Below are 27118 nucleotides of genomic sequence, written 5' to 3'. Positions count from 1 at the left end.
TCAGAGAGAACGCAGCAGAAGGTTTGGTGGTGATCAGAGAAGCAAAACAGAACATCTGGGATTTGGCTCGTGAATTTTGAAGGACTTTCCGGTTACCCGTGATTGTCCTTCCGATAACGGCAGCATCTTCGTCGACTGGCGTCTCCTTCTACGATTTCTTCCGGAGATCACTGTGAGTGATTATAGTTTATTTCGTTTCTGTTTCATGCTCTCAAATATGCAATACTATTATCATCTATGGGTTGATAATAGACGTGCACTATATAATGGGTTGGTCCCCAAAAAATTAGGGTAATCTTGAGACGTCTCTTTATTCCCTATTGACGAAGAGAATTCGGCGCCGTCAACCATAACTCCTCCGGAAGGTCAACCTTCTTCTCCTTCTTCTTCTTCCACAGGATTATTGGATCGACAAGCTCTACACGAAGAACAATGACAATTCCGCTGTATTTAGAATTCATGCGGCTTAGATTTTACAAGAATCATTGAAAACATAATTGCTGAGTTACAGCAGGAAAGCAATGCATTGAGATCGAAGATCAAGGATCTTGAAGCTTCTTCAAACACTCTCACTATCAATCTAGAAGAGTCATACAAAAAGTTATCAGAAGTCACTGCAGAGATTGTAATTATTAAATCTGAAAAAGATATTCTTTCTGGAAAACTGAACAGGCTAAACTTTGAATATCATGAGCTTTCAGAGAAAATTGCTCAACAAGATGTTAACAGAGATAATTTTCAAAGAGAAATAAATAACCTTCAGGAAAAGTTGACTGAGAATGTGCAAGAGAACCTGCAATTCCAAGATATGGAAAATGAAATTGGGAGACTGCTTGATTTGGTAAATAATGCGATCCAGGAATCTGATCATCCTGCAGTTCCTTCTGATGGTAGTGCAATCAAGAGCTTGGAACTACTACTGAAAATACTTGTTGATAGATACATAAACCTTGTTGCAGAGAAGTCTATGCCTGAAGATTCTACGGGATCTGTGCCTAAAGATGCTATGGAGCTTGTTTGTGCTGCAAACCAAATTTCCACGAGTAACAGTGAATTAGGAGATGTTCCACATAACATAGCACAGGAGTTAAGCAGCATGAGAGTAGAACTTGACAATGCCATCTCTAATCTGAATTTGTTGACAGATGAAAAAAATGAATTTATGGAGAGGTGCCTATTTTTGAGTGGGGAAATAGAGGCGATAAGTAGACAGCAGGAATCATTGAAGGAAGAGATGGCCACTGAAATTGAAAAGAACAAGTTGTTGTCATCACAGTTAGATGTGATTTGCAACGAAAAGAATGCGATGAGGGAGCACCTTACTCAGGAGGAGGAAAAGTCTGCTTCTATCAGAGAGAAACTAAATATTGCTGTCAGGAAAGGAAAAGGACTTGTGCAGCAAAGAGATGGCCTGAAGGAAGAAATTGAGAAAATGAATATTATGATAACACATTTGAATTCTGAGAGAAACCGGCAAGTAGAAGCATTAGAATCAGAAAAAGAAATATTAGAAAATCAGTTTAAAGAGACTGTACAGCATTTGGCTAACACTAACCAGACATTAAGTAAATTATCGAAGGCTTTGGATGGCATTGATATTGGGAAAGAAAATGCTAGCATTGATGCTGCTCAGGAGTTGGAAGAAATTGGAAAACTGAATCTTTAATTGAATTCTGCAGTAGTTTCTGCAGAACAGGAAGCAAAGAAATCCAAACGAACAGCTGAGCTGCTACTAGCTGAGTTGAATGAAGTTCAAGAAAGGACTGATATCCTGCAGGAGGAAATTGGGAAAGCAGAAGCTGCACTTTTTGAAGCATATAAACGGAAAGATGCTACTGAGTTTGCTAGAGCATATGCTTTTCGCCATCTTGAGGAAATTAATTTAGATTGAAAATCTTGCTGAATTAAGGTCTGGCATTGGCCAGGTGATGAATAACTGTTCTGAATTTTCTGGTCTTCTTACTAGTTGGTTTATGAGGGATTTTGACCTCCTAAGTCATGTTGAGGCTTTTATGGAATTTATTGAAACAGGGAAAGATTTCAAATCCCCTGTTAATTTTCCAGCTGATAATCCACTTCATGAGGTAATTAAAATAAAATATTTTTGACGCAACTTTGTGATATCTTACTTTGTTTTATGTTTCTTCGTGATTCCCAGGTTTGTTTGTTGCCACATGAAACTTGTCATTTTCTGAAAAGTAGGTTGAGCCTATTTTTTCTCTGTTGTTACCGCAAGTAGGCTTGGTGAAAACGTGGATGATTTTAATATATATATAATGCTACACATGAACCCACTTCTCTTAAGATTGATGGTGAACTAAGGTTCGGGTTTTTGAGTTTCTTGAGTTCATTTCCATTTTTTCCTTGTTATTTGTTTATTAGAATAAACATTGCTTTATTCATATCTTTGTTTGTAAAACTGTTAACAAGATGCCTAATATGAATAAACATGACATGTAAGGAAGCTCTTCAATATAGGAAATGGTCATCTTTGGAAATGTTCATCTTTCTTTGAGCTTACAATACTTGCAAATCTAAGGCATCATTATACCAACAGTGATTTTGGAACTTAATTATTTTCTTATTTTGTTTCCTTTCTTAGGAAAAGTATTTTCCAGAAGAATAAAATTATAGTTTAAAATTTTGTTGCGTGCCACGCGAAATGGACGAAATTTACCGTTCTGTCAACCTCCCGGCACCACTGGCGTCGTGGGTTACAGTGAGGCTGTTGCGACCTCTGCGAGTCACGGCGGGGAACGCGCATGGGCCTAGGGTGAAAAACTTAGGTTAATAATTTTAATCAACTCTTAGCTATAATAGGATAATCTAAACTTAATCCAAGCCTAATAAAATTATGTTATTAATTTGATATATATTTTTTATTTATTTTAATTTCAAAAATATATAATAAAATATTTATTTATTTATTACCATATAGAGGAATTGTATTCCGCATTTTTTTCCTTTTTTTTAACAAAAAAATATTTTTTTGTATTTTAAATATTTAGATTAAAGTTTTATTTTTAATTAATATATTTTATATTTAAAACATACTGAAATTATATCAGTATGACACGATACGGTATCAAAATCGTATTGTTCTGGTTATAAATTGAAACTCCAATATGACTCAAACATTTTAAACCATGAATAAAATATTGACGTTGAGTCTAAACATTACAGTAATATGCCATCTAGCTTGTCATGAATTTGTTGTGTTTTTCTGTTTATGATGATTACAGATTCCCTGGGAAGTTATCCATTCTTTTCCTATACCATGTATGCCAATTAGTTGGGATGGGATACATGGATATTATTCTGTTATGTAGTTTCATGTCAGGGATATATTTTCTAATACACAAGGTTATTTAGTACTTTTGTTTGATCTTGCTATACCTCCCAAATTGAACTCTAATTGATTTGACTTATCTACCTGTAGACTATGTTGATTGTCTTGGAACCTACTTGGTTCCCTTTGAATATCTTACAAATATATAATCAGCACAAAGTATGATGTTGATTAAGTTTTTAGATTAATATAAGAATGATACTACAAAAAACCTCAAGGAAGATGTCTCAATTATGCTTGTTTTGCACTAAGTGTTTGAGTTGATTCTTGTTGGTTTGAGTCTTTGAGCAGGAAATTCCTTTCATTATTTTCCTTTCTATGGCTCACATCAGTTGCCTATTGAAATATTGCCTTTTATTGTTTTTCTTTCTAATTTTATTTATCATCTTTCATGGGTACTAATAAGTGAAGATCTATTTCAGGTGAATTTTGTTTATGATCTTTCAAATTTCAAGTCACATGGACCTACTGAGGGATGCAATTTAACTTATAATCTTGCTTTTGGTGTTGAATGCGTGCTTGACTGTTTGAGTGAGTTCAATGACCTAAAGATAAAACTGCAGAAACAATCCTTCTCATTGGCTGAACAAACCAGCCACCTTGTGAAAAACATAGATTCTGTGGGTAGGAAGTTTTTGTCTTAAAGGGAAGAATTAGAGTTTCTAAAAGGAGTAGTAGCTAAACTTGAGTCAACCATTATGGTCAAAGAGACTGAAGTTGGTGCAGTAAATAGAAATTTGTCCTTTATATACCAAGTATGCAATGAATTAATCAATGATATAGAGCATGGACACTCTGGAGCAGCTGAAAATGAACTGATCTTTAGAGGAAAATCTGTGTGTAAATCTGGGAAATTACCAAGCGAATACTACTGGCAAGTGTCAACTGAAGGAAATACTCCACTCACTGATGAAGCTATCAGATCCTTGGCTGACAGATTATTCTTCATCATTAAAAGCTTTAGAAGCAATGGAGCTTCAGAATTGAAAGCTACAATCGTCGACTTGCAAAGAGAACTGCAAGAAAAGATGTCCATGCAAATAGAATTACTGTGGAACTTGTTTCTCAGATAAGAGATGCTGAAGCTGTTGTCAGGAGCTCCACTACAGAGTTAGAGTCTGCCAAGGCCGCTATTTGTAGTTTAGAAAAGCAGGTCGAGGCAATGATTAATGACAAGAAATCATTAGAGTTAAGAGTATCTGAGTTAAGCAGTTTGGAGGTGTCATTGGATGAACTAAACAGAAGGGTTAAACCTTTGAATGATGCATTAACTGCCAAAGACCAAGGTGAGCATTGAACTGCAATTTATGTGTCTTTACTGCATCTAATTTCTTTCGCTATTAATTATTTATTTGTGCTCAATTGATGTATACTGAATTACATTTGTGCTTTTAACTTAAGATTTATCTTTTTCCTTTTGTTTTCTCAGAGATAGAAACACTCAAGGAAGCACTTGATGAAGAAGAGATGTTGGTGGAAAGACTAGAGAACAGGAACAAGGAGCTACGAAGTACAATAGAAGAAAAGACTAATACCTTGGAGAATCTCGAAGCTTCACATGAAAAGACCCTAGCAAAGCTTTCAACAACGGTCAACAAGTTTGATCAATTGTATAACTTGTCAGAAAGCCTTGTTGCTGAGGTGGAAAACCTTCAGTCACAATTACAAAGTCGAGAATCAGACATCTCTTTCTTGCGTCAGGAGGTAACTAGGTGCACCAATGAACTTCTGGCATCACAAGGGAGCAACAAGAGGCATTTATCTGGAGCAAAGGAGTTTCTGAAGTGGTTAAACATGACTATTTCTCGTTTGGGATTGATTGATATTCACATGAATGGTGATGAAAATCAGATTCATGCATTCACCAACATTCTGGACAAGTCAATAACATCCATTATGGCTGAATTAGAAGATCTGCGTGCTAAAGTTAGTCAACAAATGAAAATGGCCTTGCCAGGTCCTTCAGAAGTTGAACCAATGGTATGCCTCTAAACATGAAAATTCACGTTGTATGCCGACACTTGCTATGTTATTAATTTGGCTTCAATAGAACATCTTGATAATTCACCTACCATCTATGTTGATTGTACTAAAGAAGATTTCATCACGTATTCATTTTTTCTCATTAATCATGATTTTGTTGAATTCATTATTTCTTGATCTTCTTCTGTCATCTTACCTTTCAGCATCTTTGAAACTTATCTATAAGCTTAAGCAATATGAAACATTTGATGTTTCTTCTATCTTCGTATATTACATGTAAAAATAGTATTTTGCTGGCTTATGGATATCTGAAATAAAAAGATGATTTTATGATTCAAAATAATAACTCTAGATTAAAATATTAGAAAGTGTTGCAATGAAAACCCAATTATTTTCCTAGAATAGGGTGTCTCAATGGGCTTGAATTCGCTAGGAAAAGTCTTTACCTTTATTTAGATAGGTTTGATATTTTGTAAGTTGTAACAAAGGATGTCAACTTTGAAGTTTGAACCCTTTTCAATGAGTTCCGTGTCCATCTCTCGCAAGGATTCCCATTAAGTTTTGAAGGGGATGTAGTTTCATGCTTGATGGCAATATTTCCCATAGCTTGACCTTCCTAAAGATAGTTCCTTTTACACTATTATACAAAGTTAGTGAAATCTTTGGTTTCTTTTTATTAGTAGTCACTATCAAATTTATATTGCGGTTCTGAACTTTTTAGGAAAGCTCTTGTCAATCTATGGAAGTTATTTAATTTTAGAACACTGTTGTCTACACCATAGTTGTAAACTTGTCATAAGGAAGAGTTGGTGTTGGAAATTACTCTTCCTTCTATGCTAGACTAGGCTTTTACTTCAGCAGAAAAATTAGGAGAGGAAAGGGGAGGGGTACTTTTTTCTCTCCCCCTTCTATCTTTCACTTAGAGCATTGAAGCTTTGTATGTAGTTTTTTAGTTATTTAATCTTCTCCTATTTCCTAAAGCTAAATGTTTTTTATAATGAGATTCTGCTTATTGTCTCAAGTTATTTTACAGGGCGGAAATTCAACAATGATCAAATTGCTATTTCCATAGATGTAGAGAAAGGCAAAAATATTATAGATGATGATGATGATGACAAAGGTGAGTTTTTCTTTGGCCTTCTCATTAAATGCTTTGATATCCAGTTATTTGTTTTTTTGTAAATTTCTCAAATACTAAATTTCATTTTATTTTTCTTCAAGCACATGGCTTCAAATCACTAACAATGTCAAGTTTAGTACCAAGAGTTTCTAGGCCTATAGCAGATAAGATTGAAGGGATGTGGTGAGGCATAATTTTGATATGTGTAATATCTCAACTCCTTTCGGCAATAACCATCATTCTTTCAAATTCACCAGGGTGTCAGGAGACAGGCTACTAATGCGGCAACCTACATTACGAATCGGAGTTCTATTATATTGGGTTGTGCTTCATGCATTGCTTGCTAGTCTCATTTAAAGAAAGAACCGAATGTAAGTATTGAATTTCTTTTTATCATTCGTGTGGTGGCTATTTTATTTATTATTAGTTGTCTCTATAATTAAAGTTCTGGTAGGATGAATTGTTTTGCTTTTATGCACATTTGGGTCTTGGGTTTTAGCAGAAGATGTTAACATAGTGATCAAATGTGTGTCTTATCGTAGGGATCGACACACTGAGAGAAGCCTTGACTTTTCCCTGGGACAATCATAGGTAGCTATTCCTGATTGTTAATTGATTGACAATCCTAGTTTTTATTTGATGTTTATATTTACTCAACCTAACAACCTCCTTCCCAAAGCCAATACGAGTCTACTTGTTGCAACACTGCTAAACAATTTTTAGCGATTGTTCCTTTTGGTTCTATAAGCCCTGAAGCTTACTCGCTAAAACCTGTCCCTCTGCCATGCTTTTCCCTTTTGCATTTCTTTTTCTCTGCATATACTTTATATCCTGAAGCTGGAGGTGCTTCTTATTGGGTTCGGAGCGCAGCGGAAGATATATATTAAATCATGATTTTTCATGATACATATAGTTTTACACAAAATAATATAAAAATATGCCTCGAGTTCTCGATAGATGTGAATAATATCACAGACAGATAAGACAGATAAGAGTCCCACGTATGACTCCTCTAGCGGCATCCACGTGCACTAGATCACGAACTTGACACGATCCATTAGGTGCTAGCCTTTTGGATCGACAAAACCTTGGAAGCACTATTGATCTCTTCCGGTGGAAGAAAACGAAGAAGAAGTTGACGAGAGAGAAATCGAGTAAAGGAATTTCACATTTGAATCTTTCCGAGGATGGCTACTTATAGTCTCCAAGGAATACGAAGAGTTAAGTTCTCAATAAATTCATCATGTACGATCTTCATTAATTAGAAAGATGAAGAGTTATAGACTCCATTAATTCTTCATTTATGACCTTCATTATGATAACTCTTCAACTTCTCCATTAATTATCATTATGATAACTATTCGAATTCTCCATTAATCATCATGATTATGACTATTCGAATTCTCTTTTCTTTGTATCAAATAAATCTATATTTGATCTTGATCTCGACTAGCTTCTGATACCACTGTTCATGTCTAAGTGTTATGCGTGTAACCCTCTAACAACAGTTTTTAGTCACCCAACGTGATAAAATTAATATCAGTCCTAAGCTGTAAACCACCATGAACCGATTAATGTGTAATTCAATCTCTTCATCTAAGCCTACATCTCAATTAATTCGGTACATTATTCATCATTATCAAATTAATTGTTTTACTTGATTTCCAAGATATAATAGACTCCTCTTGAATGATAAATCATTCCTCCCATGGTCATGGATTTTGAGTCACTAATATCTCTATCAAGCGGCTAGGATGTTAACTCCTAATTCAAGAGAGCAATGTTAACTCCTAATCCTTTAGATTGGATCTCCCCAAAGGGAGAGCCTCACCCTTTCAAAGAGGAGGAAACCCTTTAAATAGAGCAAGGGGTTTGAGCGCCACACGACCCGTGTCACGACCATATGAACCTCACACGGCCTCGCCTGCTTTGTCCTCGACCAGAGTCACACGACCGTGTGAGATTCACACGGTCGTGCCATGCTCCACCTCTGGACGGCTCACACGGCCGCGTGGTACACACGTCCGTGCCAATCTTGGTCTCTAGAAAAGTTGCACAGTCATGTGGCACACACGGCCTGACAATGCTTGCCTTCTGGAAGAGTTGTATAGTCGTGTAGATCTACACAGCCATGTTCTCATTTTGCTTCAAAAGTGACACGGTCATGTGATACCACACGACTATGTCAGCCCCCTCTTCTGCTGATGCTGCACACCCAGTATGCTCCACACAACCAAAATCATTTTCCTTCCTGTTCTTTTGACATGGTCGTGTGGCACACATGGTTGACGCTGACTCCCTTCGTTTATTGATCAAATTCGCCACGAACATCATTTCCTCTTCAAATTTGACTCCTGTAGACAGAAAATGTACAAGAACATATCTCCGAATAAAGAAGAGTAAATATACTAAAAGTAAAACAAGGAGTATGAAAATGCATAGATAAAGCATGCATAAAATATAGGAATGTGTGTCAAAACATGTTAAACAAGTGTATAAAATCTACACACATCACACCTCCAGACTTAAACTTTTGCTTATCCGTAAGCAAAATGCCACAATCAAAACTCACATACTCAATAATGTGTCATAATCCCTGATGCACTTTCCTTACTCTATCTACAAGTTTCATTGATAAGCATGATCATAAAAATAACTCAAGTATGGCTTAAGCATAAGTCTCTTTGTGCACAGTGCAAATAAGTGACCTAAACTCTTCAAGTTTCAATCTTCGTCCTAGTCAAGTCGTCATCCAATTGATTTCCTAATGTTGCCGGTGATAGACACTTACATGTCACACACTTGGTTCATATTTCTCAATCAACCCAGGGTCTCAAAGGCATGCTCGATATCAAGACAAGCATAGCAGTCATTTCCCCAGTAATATAACTCGGTCTCAAAGGGGTAACTTGCTAGTTTTGACTCACGACAACTGTTTTTTATATCCCTTTTTCATCATCATCATTTTTTTTCATTCATTCTTTTTTTCCATTTCATTTTTTTTCTAAGTGATTGCAAGGTGCAACACTTAAACACAAATATACATAAATACAAATGTTGGGATGTTTTGATTTTTCCAAATGAGTTTACATGATTTGAACCTCATCTAGTAACCAAAATGAAGTTTGAGAAATCACCATGAAAATCAAGTACTAAACAAATAGGATGAATCATGACTATTTCAATTATATCAACTATTCAAGCTCAAGTAAAGTGTAAGTAAAATCCTTAAGGTTAAGCCAAAACTCAAACTTATTTCCATAGAATGCTTAGCTCACATCATGCAACTTAAGATAGATATAAATGTGATAACCATTTTACTTTTAGCCAAACAAGCATATAAGTGAGGATTGATGTTCTCAATATGAATGTCATAAAACACTTCAAAAGACAGTCAAAAAATACAAACCAAACAAGTATAACAAAAGCAAGACAAAATCAAACAAAATGCATAAAACTGAAAATGCAAAAATTTCAGGTTGTAAACTGCCCCTCTAGACTTAAACTTTTCATCATCCCGATGAAATCAATATGGTGGTGGAGGAGGAGGTGGAGGTCTACGTGGACGACCGATAGGAAAACTTGGAGTCTCACTTAGGAACTTATGATATTCATAGAGGGCATTAACTTGTTGACTAGTAATACTCATACCCTGCATGAATTCTCTCATCCTAGCTTGATCAATATCATAGTCTTAAACAAACTCGACCACTTGACCTTGAAAATTTCTCGTAACTGGAAATGATCTTGCACCTCTCTAAATTGATCATCTGATAAAGAAAAATGATCCTCCAACATCACACATTGGGCCTCTTGCTTCTCATAAAGCGAGTCTAGAGATGCACGAAAATCGGAAAAATTAAATCTGGAATGACCTGTACCATAGGCGAAAGAATACCTAGCAGGTTCCGGATGTCCGGAGGACTGCGGGTGTCTAGATGACGAGGGCTCAAGGTGAAACTCAGTGTCTTCGAATAAAGAAGGGACATTCTCAGAATCTACATCAGTGATCACCCAATTAGCAGGGTTGCGAACAGAAGTCCGCTCGGGATAAGGAAGGGGTAGTGGAAAACCATTCCTCATAGAAAAAGAAAAACTATTCTCATCCCGGCAAATCATTTTCATAGCAAAACATACATCAATATCGATCATATTATTGCCATGAAGGATCTCTAGCTCATCTATATCACAACCCAAATTTATAGTTACTTGAGTAATCAAACCACCAAAAATAATCGATCCTGAGGATGCCTTCCCAGCTCTCACCAAGGTTTGCAAAAAATGGAAACCAGAATCAAAATCAACCTTATGTAACATAGCCCACAAAGCATAAAGTTCCATTTTCCTAACAACTCCATCGCTTTCCCCTTTACCAAAAATAGTTTTACTCATAACTCGATGTAAATACCTAAAAATGAGGTTTTGCATATGGGAAGCTTTAGCTTTAGAGGGCTCATAAGATTGATCAAAACTAGTAATCAAATTCTAAAAATTATTCCAATAGAATCTAGAGTCAAACCTGCGAAAGCTACCGGTAGAAAATCCAAAACAATTATTGAAATCCCTAAACGCCCACTGAAATTCTTGATTCATTAATCTAAAAGTTATTTTACCAATGTAATTATCTTCGTTTGCAAAGTGAACATCTAATGAACTCAAAAACTCAAGTATAATGCGAGGATATGTAGGTAAATGTATGTACATGATATCATTCCAATCTAGGAAACCAATCATTCAATTAACATCATCTCTAATCCCTAAAATATTTAGAACGGTTGGATCTATGTACCGTCTGCACATAATCTTTCTATTGATAAGAATATCAAATCTAGATTTATGATCTTCATTTCTAAAAATGATATTGAATTCATTGTCATTACCTTCGTCGCGTGAAATCCTCTTTCTCTTGCCCTTTGTGGCCTTTTCCTTTCCCTTTTCCTTTGTTGGCTCCCTTCCTCCGCTTAATCCACCGCTTCCCTTGCAAAGTTTCTTCAAAAGATTAGACATATTATCAAATTCAAATAGGGAAATGTGTTGTTTTGTTGGAAAAGCGTGATCTTGCAAAAATAGATCTTGAAAAGTAAGATATTTGGGAAAAGAAGTTATAGATCTTGAAAATAGGAGAGGAGAATTATTGTTAAGATCTAGATCTTGATGAAGTTTATGGAGAAAAATGAGTTTAAGATTCAGATATGAGAGGTTGAGAAGAAGGGTTGAAGATGAGAAGAGTTTGGGAGAAAGAAGCAGCTAGGGATGTAGCCGACACGGCCTAGGCACGGTCGTGTCTTATAAGCACGACCAAGGTTGAGTTGCTCCGCACGACCGCATAGATCTACACGACCCAAGGTTTCTCCCTCTCGGGTATGCCCACACGGTCGTGTTAATTAACACAGCCTTTGCTTTCTCCTTCTCGGCTTGATTCACACAGTTGTGCATGGTACATGGCCAGATCCTTCTCCTTCTCGGGAATTTCTACGCGGCTGTGTCAATTGGCACGGGTAGTGCAATTTTCCTCTCTAGTAAACTCACACGGCCGTGTGTGGTACACGACCAAGATATTTTTCTTCTCTGGAATCTTCACACGACCGTGTCTGGTACACGGTCGAGCACATCTCCTCCTCGGGTAAGTTCACACGGCCAGTGTGTGTCACACGATCGAATATTCCTCCTCTTCTATAGACTTAACACGGTCGTGTCTAGTACACGACCGAGCTCTGTTCATCTCGTCATTGATGATCTTCCTCCTTTCCGACTTCTCCAACGCTTCCATGCCCATGAAGAAATCATGGCTAGCTCATGGAAGCAAAACACAACCTGAAAACAAAAATTAACAACAAATTTAAAAGCACTAATTAATGAAAAGACAATTACAAATTGAATCCAATCTAAAAGAACCCTTGGGTTGCCTCCCAAGAAATGCTTGTTTAAGGTCATTAGTGTTGGAACCCCAAAGTGTTTTAATGTGATCAAACAAGTTAAGTTAGATCCTGTTTGTTTTAACCCTTGTGTCTAAGTGTGCAGGAGCTTAGGAACACAGGAAGTCGAGCGGAAGACGCGGCTAACGAGAAGGACGGCACAGGAGAGAGCCGACGGGCTCGGTGCGTCTGAGGGACGAGGTGACTATGGAAGTGTACACCAGTGGACGAGAAGAACGTACGCGACGTTCGAGGGATGAGAAATCAGGGAGGAAGGCTGCTCGAGGAGAAGGCCGGAACTTGGGTTCGGGTAAGCCCTATTCCGGATGGTCGAGATCACCCAAACTAGTGGAGCCGGAGCGAAAGACCCAAACCGAGACGAGCTGAACTAGAGCAGAGGTCCCGGACCCAGAAAAGTAAACCGTGTTGACTTTCTTGGTCCAGGCGCCCATACCCGACTTTTTGACCAAATCGAGTTTTGACTCGATCTGAACGTTAGGGGATAAAATTTATCCCCCCAGGGCGCTCGGACCCTTCAGGGCGCCCCAAATAGTGCTATAAATATAGCACTGATCTGCACAGTTTATTCAATTCACTTGTAATCCATTTCTCTGTGCTTTACTTTTCTGTCTGTGCTGTTAACGCTGTAAGAGGCTACTCCGCCCGAAGGAGACATCAGATAGTGCGCCATATTTTCCTTAAATTAGCAATCTCCTTATTGCAAACCAAGTAACTTCCTTGTGTCTGTTTGCTTTTTATTAGTCTCTTTATTTTAATTACAAGTGCTTTTATTTAGTTGAAAATATGAGAAAGTGTTGTTTTATTTTGTAGGACAATTCACCCCTCCCCTCTTGCCGGCCTTCAGAGGGACCAACAATTAGCTTGACCGGTCTTCTTAATTTTCTTCTCATTTTCTTGTCCTCGGAGGGCAGATATACTTTTCATTTTTGATGGGAGGCCTTCTCCCAATGCTTGCCGGATCGTGTTCCTCATCCGGTGACCTCCCATGAGGATGGAAATTCCAATCCTCTAATTTGTAAGTGTCCACCCCACTGTAGACACTCACTAAAAGAGAAGAGACATGGTTAGAAGAATTTAATAAATCATATTCCAACATTTCCTTACCAATTACCAATGCAAGTTTATAATTTTTAACATCAATTATAGCTCCAGCTGTAGCAAGGAAGGGTTTTCCTAATATGATCAAAATTTTTAAGTCTTCTTCCATGTCAAGTACCACAAAATCTGTGGGAATAATGATCCCGCCAACTTCTACCGGCACATCCTCTATAATACCCATAGGGTACCTGCAAGAATGATCAGCTAATTGCAGTGTCATGGTAGTAAGTTTAAAGGTTTTGAGACCTAACTTATTACAAATTGAATATGGAATGAAACTAACACTCGTCCTTAAATCACAAAAACTTTTTCTATGAATTCAGCTCCTATAGTGCAAGGTATGTAAAAACTTCCTGGATCTTTGAACTTCGGAGAAGTGTTCTTTTCGAATAAAACGCTACATTCCTCGGTAAGTGCTATGGTCTAGATGTCTCCTTTCCTCCTCTTGTTGGACATGATGTCCTTCAGGAATTTGACAAACTTTGGCATTTGCTGAATAGCATCAATTAGAGGAACTTCCACACAAATATCTTAACTTTGTCTAGAAATCTGTCAAACTCTTCATCCTTTTTTAGCATAACTAATCTTTGAAGAAAAGAGGCTACTTGACTTTGTGGGTTAAGTGGAAGAGTCTCTTCAACCTTATTGATACTCTCCTCTTCATCTTGAATCTGAATTGGTTCAAGTGTTGGAGGAGAGATCTCTTCTTTAATTTTCATCCCTTTTAGAGCAGTCACTTGAGGATCATTTAAGATCCGTCCGCTCCTAGATTTTATTCAGTTACAGTGTTCCATGGTGTTAACATCAGGTTTTCTTGGAAATTGTCCTGAAGCTCTTGAAGATGATGAAGCTACTTGGGCAATTTGACTATCTTGAATTTTCTGGTGCTTTTCTGAATTATCAATTTTTTAAGTTAGCACCTTTAATTCTTACTTCATTTCGTTTTGACTCAAGATAAGCTCTTCAATCATTTTCTCCAATCTTGAAATTTGATTGTTCTAAGAAGGTTGTTGAAAATTTTGTTGCCCAGGTTGGAAACTTGGTCTAGCCCCCATAGATGATCCTTGTTCTTGATTATTTTTATAAGAGAAATTTGGATGATTCTTCCACCCAGGGTTGTATGTGTTTGAATATGAATTGTTCTGTCTTTGATTGTAACTAACAATGGCATCACACTGCTCAAGTTGATTAATTTGTACAGAAATAGCTTCTAAAGGACATGAGTCTTGAGCATGATCAGAACCTCCACATGTTTCACAACAACATACTATGACATTGACCGTGCTAGTATTTGCTCTCATATTTTCCAACTTCTTTCTAAGAGCATCCAATTTTACAGACATCATAGTAATTGCATCCACATCAAATTTTCCTGATGCTTTAGTTGGATTTGAAAATTAATAACCTCCATTTTTTTCTATGACCCATTGATGATGGTTTTGTGCTACACTTTCAATGATATCTTCGACTTTATCCAAACTTTTATTCATAAGTGCCCCTCCAACAGTGGAATCTAAGGACACCTTAGTATGATAATTGATGTCATTATAAAATGTATGCAACACTAACCATTTCTCCAATCCATGATGTGGGCATTGTTTGAGCATATTATTGTATCTATCCCATACTTCAAATAAAGATTCTGAGTCTGATTGTCCGAAGCTTGTAATAAGATTTCTTATATGAGCAGTCTTGCTTGGAGGATAGAATTTATCAAGGAATTGTTGCTCACATTGTTCCCAAGTGGTAATATTATTTGCTGGTAGTGAATTTAGTCATTGCTTGACTCTATCTCTTAAAGAAAACCCAAACAATAATAATCTCACGGTTTCAGATGGAACACCATTCATCTTCATAGTTCCGCAGATTTCATAAAAAACTTCCAAGTGTTTATTAGAATCTTTATGTGGTCCACTCCCAAATTGATTCTGTTGGACCATACTGATTATCGCAGGCTTGATCTCAAAATTATTAGTTTCAGCAGATGGTCTTGTGATGCTAGAATGAAATCCTATGGCATAAGGTGTTGCGTAATCTTTAAGCGGTTTGTTTGTCATATTTGAATGTACTTGTTCTTCTGAATGTCTTTGTGAGGTTCTCCTTTTATGAAAGGTTCTATCAATTTCAGGATCAAAAGGTAATAGATCACCTACAAAGTTAGATCTTCGTATACAAGAACAAGATTATAGAATTTGATTCACAGACAAAAAGAATAAAAGAATGAAATAAAAAAATGAAAAGAAAATTAAAGAACAGAATTGCAAAACTAGTTACAAGTTAGATGTGAGAAAGCAAAGAAAAGTTTAGTCTAACTCAGATGATAATCTCTAATATTATAGACGCAGTTCTCCGGCAACGACGCTAAAAACTTGTTACGTCACCGTAAGTGCACGGTTACGTCGTCAGTAATATAAAAGATATCATATCCATAGGGACTGGTTATAACCACTAAAGATATCTCAAAGCGAATTAGCTAAACAGTCAACTAAGAATTACATGTACTAAAAGCAACTAGAAAATGGAAATAGAAAAGTAATGCAGGAACTAGGTTTTATGAAAGTTCTAGGATATTCGGTTTTTTTGTGATACTTATCAATGTAATACGATTGTATCAATTATATCCTCAATTGTCATGCATTTGTATGAAGTCGTTGGTTATCTCCTGCAGAAAACATCTGCAAAAGACTTATATCTACACCTTAAGCAACTAAATAGTCATGATCCCTATGAAGTCCGTTAGCGGGGCGGTCTTGTCACGACGCCCCTCAACCATACAACATAGAAACACATCACTAATCAATTCACATCAAGATATAGGGATCAGTTCATCTATCTATCTCACTTTTTTGTAGATTCTTGCTTCACCCTTCAAGGTGATCCCCAAGATGTCCGTTAACGAGGCAACCCTATCACGACGTCCCTCGGTCATACAATCTAGGGAATTCCTCTACAAGATCCACAAGAATTACAAACATCCAATCAAGAATGGTAATTAGATTCAAACACAACAATCCACACAAGATTGAATTGATATAAAACATAATAACACCATTGAAACAAGAAGTTGGCAAATCCTTGAATTCATACATCAATTCACATCACAAATACTCCCTCTATCCTAGAATAAGAAGATCTACTCCATGAAACAAGGGGAAAGATCCAAAGACAAGAAGATCATAAATATTTCGATCCAAATCAAGAAGATAGAAAAGAAATGCTTATCTAGAGATGATGTGTAATCTTCGGAACCAATCCTTGCTACTAGAGTCGAATTGGCAATGAAGACGTCCTTAGATCACTGGATCAACACCTAAAAGATGAAGGAAAACCTTTAGATTGGATCTCCCCAAAGGGAGAGCCTCCCCCTTTCAAAGAGGAAGAAATCTTTAAATAGAGCATGGGGTTTGGGCGCCACACGGCCCGTGTCAAGGCCATGTGGACCTCACACGACCTTGCCTGTTTTGTTCTCGGCCAGAGTCACACGGTCGTATGAGATTCACATAGCCATGCCATGCTCCACCTCTGGACGCCTCACACGGCCATGTGGCACACACGGCCGTGCCAATCTTGGTCTCTAGAAAAGTTGCACGCCCGTGTGGCACACACAGCCTGGCAATGCTTGGCCTTTGGAAGAGTTGCACGACCGTGTAGATCTACACGACCATGTTCTCATTCTACTTTAAAAGTGGCACGACTGTGTGATACAACATGGCTATGTCAGCCCCCTCTTCTGCTGTGCTGCACACCCGGTCTACTCCACACGACCAAAACCATTTTCCTTTCTGTTCTTTTGACATGACCACGTGGCACACATGGCTGGCACTGACTTCCTTCATTCATTGATTAAATTCGCCACAAACATCATTTCCTCTCCAAATTTGACTCCTGTAGATAGAAAATGCACAAGAACAGATCTCTGAACAAAGAAGAGTAAATATGCTAAAAGTAAAACAAGGAGTATGAAAATGCATAGATAAAGCATGCATAAAATATAGGAATGTGCGTCAAAACATGCTAAACAAATATATAAAACCTACGCATATCAGTGATACTGTGTTAACACAAACGCCGATAGATACGAGTTAACATCCATCGAAAAATCGAGGTGAAAGTATATTTCAGATTGAGTACTTTCGAGTGATTGAAAGTCTGATGTACTTGATGAGTTATGCACGACCAGACTTGGCCTACGCAGTAAGTAAACTGAGTAGATACACGAGTAATCCTAGTGTTAAGCACTGAAAAGGGATAACAAGAGTACTGAGTTACTTAAGGTATACTCGTGAATATGGATTGTACTATACAAGATATCCTGCTATCATCGAAGGATACAACGATGTAAGTTGGATATCTGATATAAAAGACTATAATTATATGAGTGGATATGTCTTCACTCTAGTAGGTGCAGTCATTTCCTGGAAATCTTCTAAAAAAATCATAATAACCAGATCCATAATGGCACCTGAGTTTGCAGTTCTTGACAAATGTGGTGAAGAGACTGAATGACTACGACAATTCTTAGATGGCCGAAACCTGTGCCGACAATTTGTATACATTGCGATTGTCAATCAACAATTGGTCGGGCATGGAGCCATCTGTATAATGGTAAGTCTAGACATATACGTCGTGGACATAATACCATTAGACAACTACTCTCAATGTGAGTTATCACTGTTGACTATGTGAAGTCAAAGGATAACCTAGCGGATCCACTAACCAAAGGGTTAAATCAAGAGTTAGTTGCAAGCTCATCACAAGGAATGAGTTTGATGTCGTTGTCAGTGATCAGTGCAGAGGACACCCAACCTATGCTGACTGGAGATTCCAAGAACTAGGTTCAAAGGGACAACTAATCTGCATTGACTAGACACACTGTGGGGGATAGCCTAATGAAACAGTGACTATACCAAGATAAGTCGATGACATTTTAATGATCAAGAAGAGTATATGACAACTCTTGAGGGATCACTTATGTGAGAAAGAAGTGAGGCCGCTTCGAAGAGAATTGGAGATACAATTCTTAGAGCTTCTCACAGAACTAGGTGTGTTCATGGCCAAGAACGAACACACTAATGAGAACTGAGTTGTATCATGGAGAGTCTTGGGTGAGATTTGCCACTGCTTACATAGACGACAGTATAATTCAAGGACATCGTGTCTACTATCAGCCAGTAAGCAACCAGATCTTCACAAGGGAAGGTTTAAAGGGTCAAACCTACATATCTTATACTTGACTCAACTGCTGAATGCTATCACATATCCTATCTCCATTCATGTGGGGGATTGTTGAATAGGTGTGAATGGAGAAGAGGTGGAAGATGATAGAAGCTCCATTGTGAACGAGATTTTAGTCTCACATTGGGAGTTTCATGACATATTGGTTTATATGGATTCACATGCATTGAGGATGTGAATAAATGTATGGGAAGAGGCTCTCTCTCACGTGTGAGTGCGCAGGGGGGGTGCAAATCCAAGGCTCGGATTGTACTGAACCATGTTCACTCATGCGCGGGTACGACCTGCACGCGTTGAATGCCGGACCGGTCGGGGTAAGTGCGCCGGTACGACCTGCACGCGTCGAATGCTGGACCGGTCGGGGCAAAATTTGCCCAAGTGGAACAACCAACATTTTGCCACGTAAACCTTTTGCTGCTGTGTAACTGATGCATTAAAGTCGATATTAATGCAGAATCAAAACGGTCGAGCTATAATGAATGAAACAGTGGGTGTTTCACTGCTCAACAATTAATGGTCATTAATCAACCATTAACACTGTCGTTGATCTGAGCTCCTATATAAGGAGGCTGTGATCATAGGCAGAAGACACACAGTAACATAAGCTGAAGCCCTCCACCTTCGTTCCCTCATCCTCTGTCGTGCAACTCCTGCTCGGCAGAGTGCCCATGATAGCATTCGAGTGTCACTCAGTTCATTGTGACCACTAGTGCTTGGTGGAATCACGGTTAACCGTTGTATACTGGGAAACATACGCCTTGAGTAAGCCTCGAAGCGCAACCGGAGGTGGGGTGAATCTGTTTCAAGGAAACTGTGTTAGTCGCAAGCCTCGATCAATTCTCCCGGTTGGTCTCTTCATCCGCCCGATATGCCTCTCGTTAGACCTGTCTGTCCGCCCAATCTGCGTCTCGCTCGGCCTGTCTGCTTCACCCGACTTGCCTGTCTGTCCACCCGACCGGCCTGTTGCTAGGACGACTACTTTGGCCGGTCGGTCTCTTTCTGCCTCTCGATCGTGCTGCTCGATTGACCTTTTTGATCCGCTGCGCCCCGCTCGGAATCTTCGCCCGACCAGTCTCTCCTATCTGCCCGATCTGTCTGCCCAATCAGCCTATTTGCTTCGCTCGACCTGTCTCTCAATCCGGTCGACCTCTCGCTCAGCCTGCTCGATCGTAAATTAGTTCATAAAAATAACGTTACAGGTTAGTTTTTTTTTTCTAACCGTAAATTATTTCATTTTCTTTCCTACTTCCTCTCAAGTAAACAACACAAAAAAGAGAGAGGATAAGGACAAAAAAAATAGAAAAAGGTTAAATAAGGAATATATAATCTGAATTAGGAATATATATAACCTTCTTCTCGCACTCCTGCCCTTTTCCGCTCTCCACCTCCTGCCGCCGATCATCTTCATAACTTTTCTCCCGCCGGCGCATCTTGTCACCTCCTCCTCCTCTTCCTCTTCCATGGAATCCATCTTTCCCTCAGGAATCGTTGATATCCTCCCCCCGCGACACTCCCCTCCCCCTTGCTCGTGCACTTTTCTGGCCTTCCGCTCTGCGTGCTCCGTGAGGCTCTCTTCTCGTCAACATGACGCCCGTTTCTTCTCCCTGAGGCTTCGATCCGTGTCCCGTGATGTTTCCGGGAGTGATGCGGGAGGAGATGAGGCGAACGGCTCTGTGATCCTCCCTGCTGCTGGAAGCTTGTCATCAAGCGAGGTACTGCATACATCATGCTCTGATTTATGACGTTGTATTATGGTTTTATTTTGTAGCTTTGACTCAGTTGTGAAATAAAAATCAATTCTTGGCTGCAACACAGATGTCGATGCCTTTTCTTTCTTTCTCAAAATATATTAACTTTGTCTTATGTTTGTCGTGCCACACGCTGACCATTCCTCTTGCCTGAGCTTAATATGATCTTTTAAGCATTCAAAATATTTAATTTCATTCACTGTATACGACTTGTGGCTGGAAATGGTGCTTCTCAAGTCAAGTTCGACTCCAATCTAACTAGGCCCAACCTCTTTTCTAAATCCATTTTACGGCAGTGGACAGATTTATTTCCCCCTTCTTTGTAAAAGCTTCCCATATTCCTATTATGGCAGAAACTTGGGTTGAGTCAAGGCTTGATTTTTATTTCTAAACTATCTCCAAGAAAGATTACGATGGTTATCTTTGGCAAATTCTTGTTGGTATAGTCTATCAAAAAGCTTTTTAATTGAGATTTGTTAATTCTATATGAGATAATTCCTGACTTCATATCATTATTTATGAAAATCTGAATTACATTGATAGTCCAAGGGCAAGGCCAGATTCTTCAACACTCCTTCTGTTATAAAATAAAGGAGTTAAATGAGCATGACAAACTACTTAAGCAAATGGTACTGAGGGTCCATATATTGGAAGTTCGTCAACAAATAATTGAAAGATCAATACCTTTAGAATTTCAATTATATATCTTAAACATATAGTATAGTTGCAAACTCTTGCTACATGTAGCTTGTTGTTTTCACATAAGGCATTCATTTTCCTGGGTGTAAACGCTTATGGTTGGTTTATTTCAAGATCAATTAGTTATTTTCTGTCAGTAATCTCATCTACTATCTTGCTTGGTACAACAACTTTTTATATCACTTGGTAAATTTTAAGACAATTTCACTGTTGATTGATGTATTTGCAAAAAAGATCAAAGCTATGAGTACATTAACAGCCCCATAAGATCAATCATGCATCTTCTGACTTGTAGAAGTGAAATTAAACCAACTAGGAACTGAGTAATGGAATTAAAGATAATGGAGAATGGATGACAGTTACTAGTTGCCACTTATTTCTGTAATGGTTATGTCTTGGTAAGCAACATATGGGTTAGTACTGCTATCTGTCCATGCCAAATGCTTTGAATTTAAGACCCCACCCTTCGACCGCCTTAACCACCAGTAGAAGAGACCCTGTCTCAAGTTTGACAGGCATGTGTTCACTGCAAATATAGTAGGAGCAAGACAAAAATTAGTAAGAACTAGTTAACATGAAAGCGCACATTTTTAATGTCAGTCGAATTACTCATTAGGAATTCCTAACTACTAGTACTTGTAGGATCGAGGCACGTAGGGAGGTGGTAAATCACGTGTATTTAAAAACTTATCTTTTTTGAACTTTAAAAAGAAGTGTGAGTGCGCAGCGGAAGAAAACAGAATAAGAAAAAAAACAACACATGTTCGATTTTACTTGGTTCGGAGCCTTTGGCGACTCCTATTCTAAGACCCATGTTTTTTGGACCTTTCCAATGGGTAATTCACTATCAAATCACTTCTTTACGAAAAATAGGTTGGTAACAAGACTACCAACCTTAGAATATAATATGCAGAAAGAAAGCTAGAGTAATATAAAACAATAACTACACGTTACCCAAGTCTACGCTTGTTTGAGCACGTAGCAGCATCATGTCGTTCTTGCGTCGTTGAGGCTTGAATGTAGCAGAGTATCTTCGTTTCGGAGCTTGAAGCGTAGTAGAAAATGTTGTTCTGTGAAGGCTAGTCATACCCTTCTTTTAAGCCGTGTTGGAGGCACCTCCAAGGGTCTAGGGCGCCTCCAGTAATGCTTATCCGATCTGTAACCTTTGATCTTTATCCGTGCAAGGGTGTCTCCATCAGCTCCGAGGCACCTCTAATGCGCTCTAGGGCGCCTCCAATACGCTTCGAGGTGCCTCCTCACAGCGAAACTCTATCTTCAAACTTTATCCGCGCCAGGGCGCCTCCATTCAACTCCAAGGCGCCTCCCTGTAGCTCTAAGGCGCCTCAAGCACTATTCATTTAAGGCTAACTTTTGCACTTTAGCTCTTGCAAAATATGTTAGATCAAATAACAAAGATACCATGTAAAACAGAGTTAGTGTTGTTGGTTGTTACTCGGAAAACCCAATGGCTCTACTGTACAAAAATTTTGTACGTGATCTGACCCTTTCCTAGCTACCATGTGTTCTTTTAAGTTAAACTTGTATTTCCTGCGGAACTTAACACGTTTGATCCAAATCACCTAGGTTATAAATTCAATTAAATATTAGTTTCCAAAATTGGCTTCCAGTACTGCATGGCGAGGCACTTGGCCTTCTTGGATATGGGAGCAACCACCACCGACTAGACAAAGTCTTTTAAGGAAAGTTAATATTTAATTTCCTTATATAACTCTAGGCTAACCAAAAGGAACAATCAAATCATAAGGAAAAAAGAAAAAAGAACACAACATCGAAATTAAATTCGAAAAACAAGAATCGAATGCCTCTTGTATTTGGTATTTATACAAAGAGAAATTAACTAGTATGATGCGGAAATTAAATACTAGTTATACCTCTTCCTTGTATGCTAAAAACCTCGAGATCTTCTGCCGTATCCCTCGCCTCCTCTTGGACGTCGTGTGGGCGACGATCCTCCAAGACGAACACCACCCGGAGAGCTTCTCCTCCTTCTCTAGAATTCGGCCACCACCACCACAAAGGAGCAAAAGAGAGCAAAGGGAAGAGGAGGGAGAGGGGTCGACCACTTGACGATCTCCAACAACACAATATCAATTGTTATGTTTTTCAAGGCCTCCTCTTCCCCCCTTTTTATATTAGTTTCCCAACGGAAAATTATGGAAAGAGTTTTATAAAAAATTAGACTCATTCCTATTTCCCTTTTTTTTCTTTTTTCTTTCCTTTTAATTAATCAATCCTAGATTGATTTATTAATTAAACAACTATTTGTTGATGTTTAATTATTTGACCGGCCCCTTGCTTGGGCACCAAACAAGGTGGCCGACCACTTATTAAAAGGGAAAGAAAGAAAGAAATTTTTTTTATAAAATTTTAAAAGAAGAAAACTTCTAATAAAATTTTACAAACTCTTTTTTTTTTTTTCTAATGTGGATATTAAAAGGAAAGTTTTAAAATTTAAAACCAAGTTTTAAAATTTAAAACCAAGTTTTAAAATTTAAAACATCTCTAATAATATTTCTTTTTAAAAGAAAGTTTTATAAATTTTACAACTCTCTTTTAAAACCTTGTGGCCTAATTTAAATTAGGAAAATTTTATAAATTTTTAAAATCTCTCTTTTTACAAATTGTAAATATCTGAGGAAATTTAAAAATTCAAAAACAACCTTCCTAATTTAAATATTGCGGCCGGCCCCCTTGCCCAAGGCAAGGGCCGACCATTTCTAGAGAATATGTGGCCGGCCAATGAACCGGCCCCTTCTTGGACACCAAGATAGACTTTTCTTTGGATGGACTTGAGGCTTTATTGAGGCTACAACAAGGACCTAGAGGAGAAATTGGTTTTGGCCTTCCGATGAGCTTGAGTATCCCGTGCTCGCCCCGAACACACAACTCAAGTTCATCGATAATAACTCATTCCACTAGAGAGTAATTACCGTACTACCGCACCAATCCCAAATTACATTATGGGCTCCTTCTTATCATGAGTGTGTTAGTCTCCCAACTCATTTAATTAATATCTAGCTCCAAGAGTAGTACCACTCAACTTTATTGTCATGTTGGACTAGGTCCACCTGTAGGGTTTAACATGACAATCCTTATGAGCTCCTCTTGGGGACATTCTCAACCTAGATAACTAGGACATAGATTCCTTCTATAATCAACAACACATACAATAAGTAATATCATTTCCCAACTTATCGGGCATATTGATTTATCGAGCTAAACCTCACCCTTTGATAAGTCAAAGAGATAAATATTAAATATACATGCTTGTTATTATATTAGGATTAAGAGCACACACTTCCACAATAACTAAGGTCTAGTTCTTTTACTAAGTCAGTACAAAAAGAACTTACCTAAATGATCCTACTCAATACACTTAAAGTGTATCAGTGTAATTTATTAGTCAAGATAAATTAATACTTAATTACACTACGTCTATTCTGATGGTTTGTTCCTTTCCATCTTAATCGTGAGCAACTGTTTATAATTTATAGAGAATCGACAACATGATCTTCTAAGTGTGACTCCACACTCCATGTTATCTACTATATAAATTAATCGAACAATTACATTTAACAAATAAATGTAAACATTTGACCAATGTGATTCTTTATTTCAAAATAAATGTGTACAAAAGCTAAACTTTTAAGTATACACTCCAACAATCTCCCACTTATACTAAAAGTCTAAGCTGCCATATCTGTTGCCATACATCTGATTCCCATCCCTCCATATGAGTCAAGCTTTAAGGGCCTTAGTGAAAGGATCCGCCAGGTTATCTGATAGCTATCTTGGCGACGACAACTTCTCCTCGATTGACGATGTCTCGTATTAGGTGGTATTTATACTTGCCTTACGGGCTCGTGGTTCCTTCGAGTCTGCAACTGCACCGCTTATTATCACAATAAATTGTGATGATTGGGCAAACCAGAATCACATCTAAGTCCATTAGAAAGTTCCCGAGCCATATCGCTTCTTTAGCCGCCTCGAGGTCGCTACATACTCCCCACGGTCGAGTCCAAACGATTGCTTAACACCTCCACGAACGGCTCCACCTCCTAAAGTAAACACATAGATGTAGACTTCTGTCATTCCTATCTCGATTGAAATCAATCTGTAACCCATGTGGAGCAAATCGTCGCTGTAAACTAGCGTATAATCTCTAGTCTTTCACGTTTTTAATATACGCCATCATGTCCCTCGTCAGGTTACTCGATATCCGCTAACCACGCCCACAACAAAATGATATCGTGTCTCGTACATAAGATCGATACATTGACTTCCTACACCAAGCATAAGGAACTGCTTCACGTCCTCTATCTCCTTTGATGCTTTGAGACATCTCTTTAGACAGAGCTACCCACGCCTAAAAGGTAAGAAACCTTTCTTGAATCCTGCATGCTAAAACGAGCAAGGATTATATATAAATTGGACAGACACAACATTCTTTTCTCGCGATCTCTTATAACTTTGATCCCAAGGATGTCGACATTCTCCTAAGTCCTTCATATCAAATTGTTTAGACAACCATACCTTTACGTCCGATAATACCTTGACATTGTTGCCAATTAACAAAATATCATCTACGATAGTACAAGAAATACCACCACGCTTCCGTTACACTTTTTATATACAAGACTCATCCGGACACCGAATAAATCCATACGATCGATTACTTCATTAAACCGGATGTTCCAAGACTGAAGTTGCTTCACCATAAACGACCGATTGAGCTTGCAGATACTAGACGCCTTTTTCAACGAACCTTCCGTCGCTTTCATATGGATGTTCTCTTCAAGACTTCCATTAAGGAAAGTCTTGACATCCATTCGCCAAATCTCATAATCCATATGAGCGAAAGAATGGATAAGAGTATCCTGATAGACTTAAGCACGGCTACCGTGAAAAGGTCTCCTCATAATCGATTCCCTCTTCTCGAGGTACTTTCGAACAAGCCTAGCTTTGAAGGTTTCTACCTTCCCATCCGTCTCTTTTCCTTTTGTAGATCCACTGCATCCAACGACTTTTACACCATCGGGTGGTTCTAAGCTCCTAGACCTTATTAGAGTGCATATACTCTATTTCGTTCATTACCTTTCGCCAAGACGTCAGATCTATATCTGGAGTGCTTCATTATATGTTCGGGGAAGGTTCATGTTTACCCGGATCAAGTCCAAGACTCTCCCAAAACACGAATCTATCAGTCGCTTTACAACCCTCCACTACGACGAGGCATCGTCTGGTCAGATCATGCCTCGTGGTACTTCATCTCAGATCGCATCAAGTAGACGTGTCTCTCTAAGTTCTTCCGCAATTTTACTCGGGCTTGTGATTCATTATATAGTCTTCTTCAAAAAACTGGGCAATGACCTTCCGGTCTTTAGACTATAAAATAAACCACCTTTCGCTCTTCGGGATACCCCATAAACACGCGAACTTCCGAGATTCTAACTTATCAAGATCTGGTTTCAAAGACGGACTACCCCAACCGAAAATGTCTTAGACTGGCTACCATTCCACAATTCCGGGAGTAAGAAACCGATTTAAGGTACTAAGTTCAGAATGTCCACTGTCGTATCCCCAAAACGAATTCAATAACTCATCATCGATCTAACCATCTCCATAAGAGTTCTATTCCTTCGTTCTGCCACACCATTCTGTTGTACAATTGGGATTGAATCCCGCCTTCGATAAGTAATTCCTAAACTCTCCTAAGAGGTATTCGCCACCACGATCGCATAGTGTCTCGATATTTCGACCTGACGCTTCTCCACATCGTTCAGACTATTCAACTTATCAAAGCACTCGGACTTGCAGCGCATTAGGTAAATGTATCCATATAATCGTCTATAAAAGAGACAATATATTCAAAACCACCTCTTGCATATACATAGAATCACACAAATCAGAACGAACCAATTCTAACACT

At 38.3% G+C, this 27118-nt stretch overlaps 2 protein-coding genes and 1 non-coding gene across 4 annotated transcripts in view; all 3 read left to right on the top strand.

Annotated features, from left to right (window-relative positions):
• The first annotated feature begins 266 nt into the window (after positions 1 to 266).
• On the top strand, positions 267 to 14353 carry LOC121990858 (protein MLP1-like). The gene is made up of 9 exons (XM_042544919.1): positions 267 to 270; positions 471 to 1565; positions 1680 to 1839; positions 1967 to 2084; positions 3772 to 3969; positions 4419 to 4635; positions 4779 to 5306; positions 6366 to 6452; positions 14295 to 14353. Exons 1-9 carry the CDS (start codon positions 267 to 269, stop codon positions 14351 to 14353), a joined length of 2466 nt encoding a protein of 821 aa, XP_042400853.1.
• Positions 14354 to 15064: 711 nt separating this feature from the next.
• Positions 15065 to 15171, top strand: LOC121993354. Its single transcript, XR_006115215.1, has one exon. It is a non-coding gene; the product is annotated as a small nucleolar RNA R71 (small nucleolar RNA).
• A 4896-nt stretch (positions 15172 to 20067) lies between these two features.
• The window catches only part of LOC121992268, a 43441-nt gene continuing 36390 nt past the window's right edge, over positions 20068 to 27118 (top strand). For both annotated transcript variants that reach the window (XM_042546510.1, XM_042546509.1), the window contains exon 1: positions 20068 to 20433. In XM_042546510.1, the coding sequence (XP_042402444.1) occupies positions 20182 to 20433 (252 nt within the window). In that variant the 5' untranslated portion in view covers positions 20068 to 20181. The remainder of the gene's footprint in view (positions 20434 to 27118) is intronic.

Source organism: Zingiber officinale, chromosome 6B (genome assembly GCF_018446385.1).
Source record: "Zingiber officinale cultivar Zhangliang chromosome 6B, Zo_v1.1, whole genome shotgun sequence".
Lineage (NCBI taxonomy): Eukaryota > Viridiplantae > Streptophyta > Magnoliopsida > Zingiberales > Zingiberaceae > Zingiber > Zingiber officinale.
The sequence above is the reverse complement of the archived record's forward strand: the minus strand, read 5'-3'. Positions and strand labels throughout refer to the sequence as shown.

What these genes read in the sequence shown, in the direction of transcription:
- LOC121990858 (XM_042544919.1), top strand. An exon ending in TTGTGAAAAACATAGATTCT is followed by an intron (nt 3,970 to 4,418) that starts GTGGGTAGGAAG and finishes CTTGTTTCTCAG; the next exon opens with ATAAGAGATGCTGAAGCTGT. An exon ending in ATTAACTGCCAAAGACCAAG is followed by an intron (nt 4,636 to 4,778) that starts GTGAGCATTGAA and finishes TTGTTTTCTCAG; the next exon opens with AGATAGAAACACTCAAGGAA.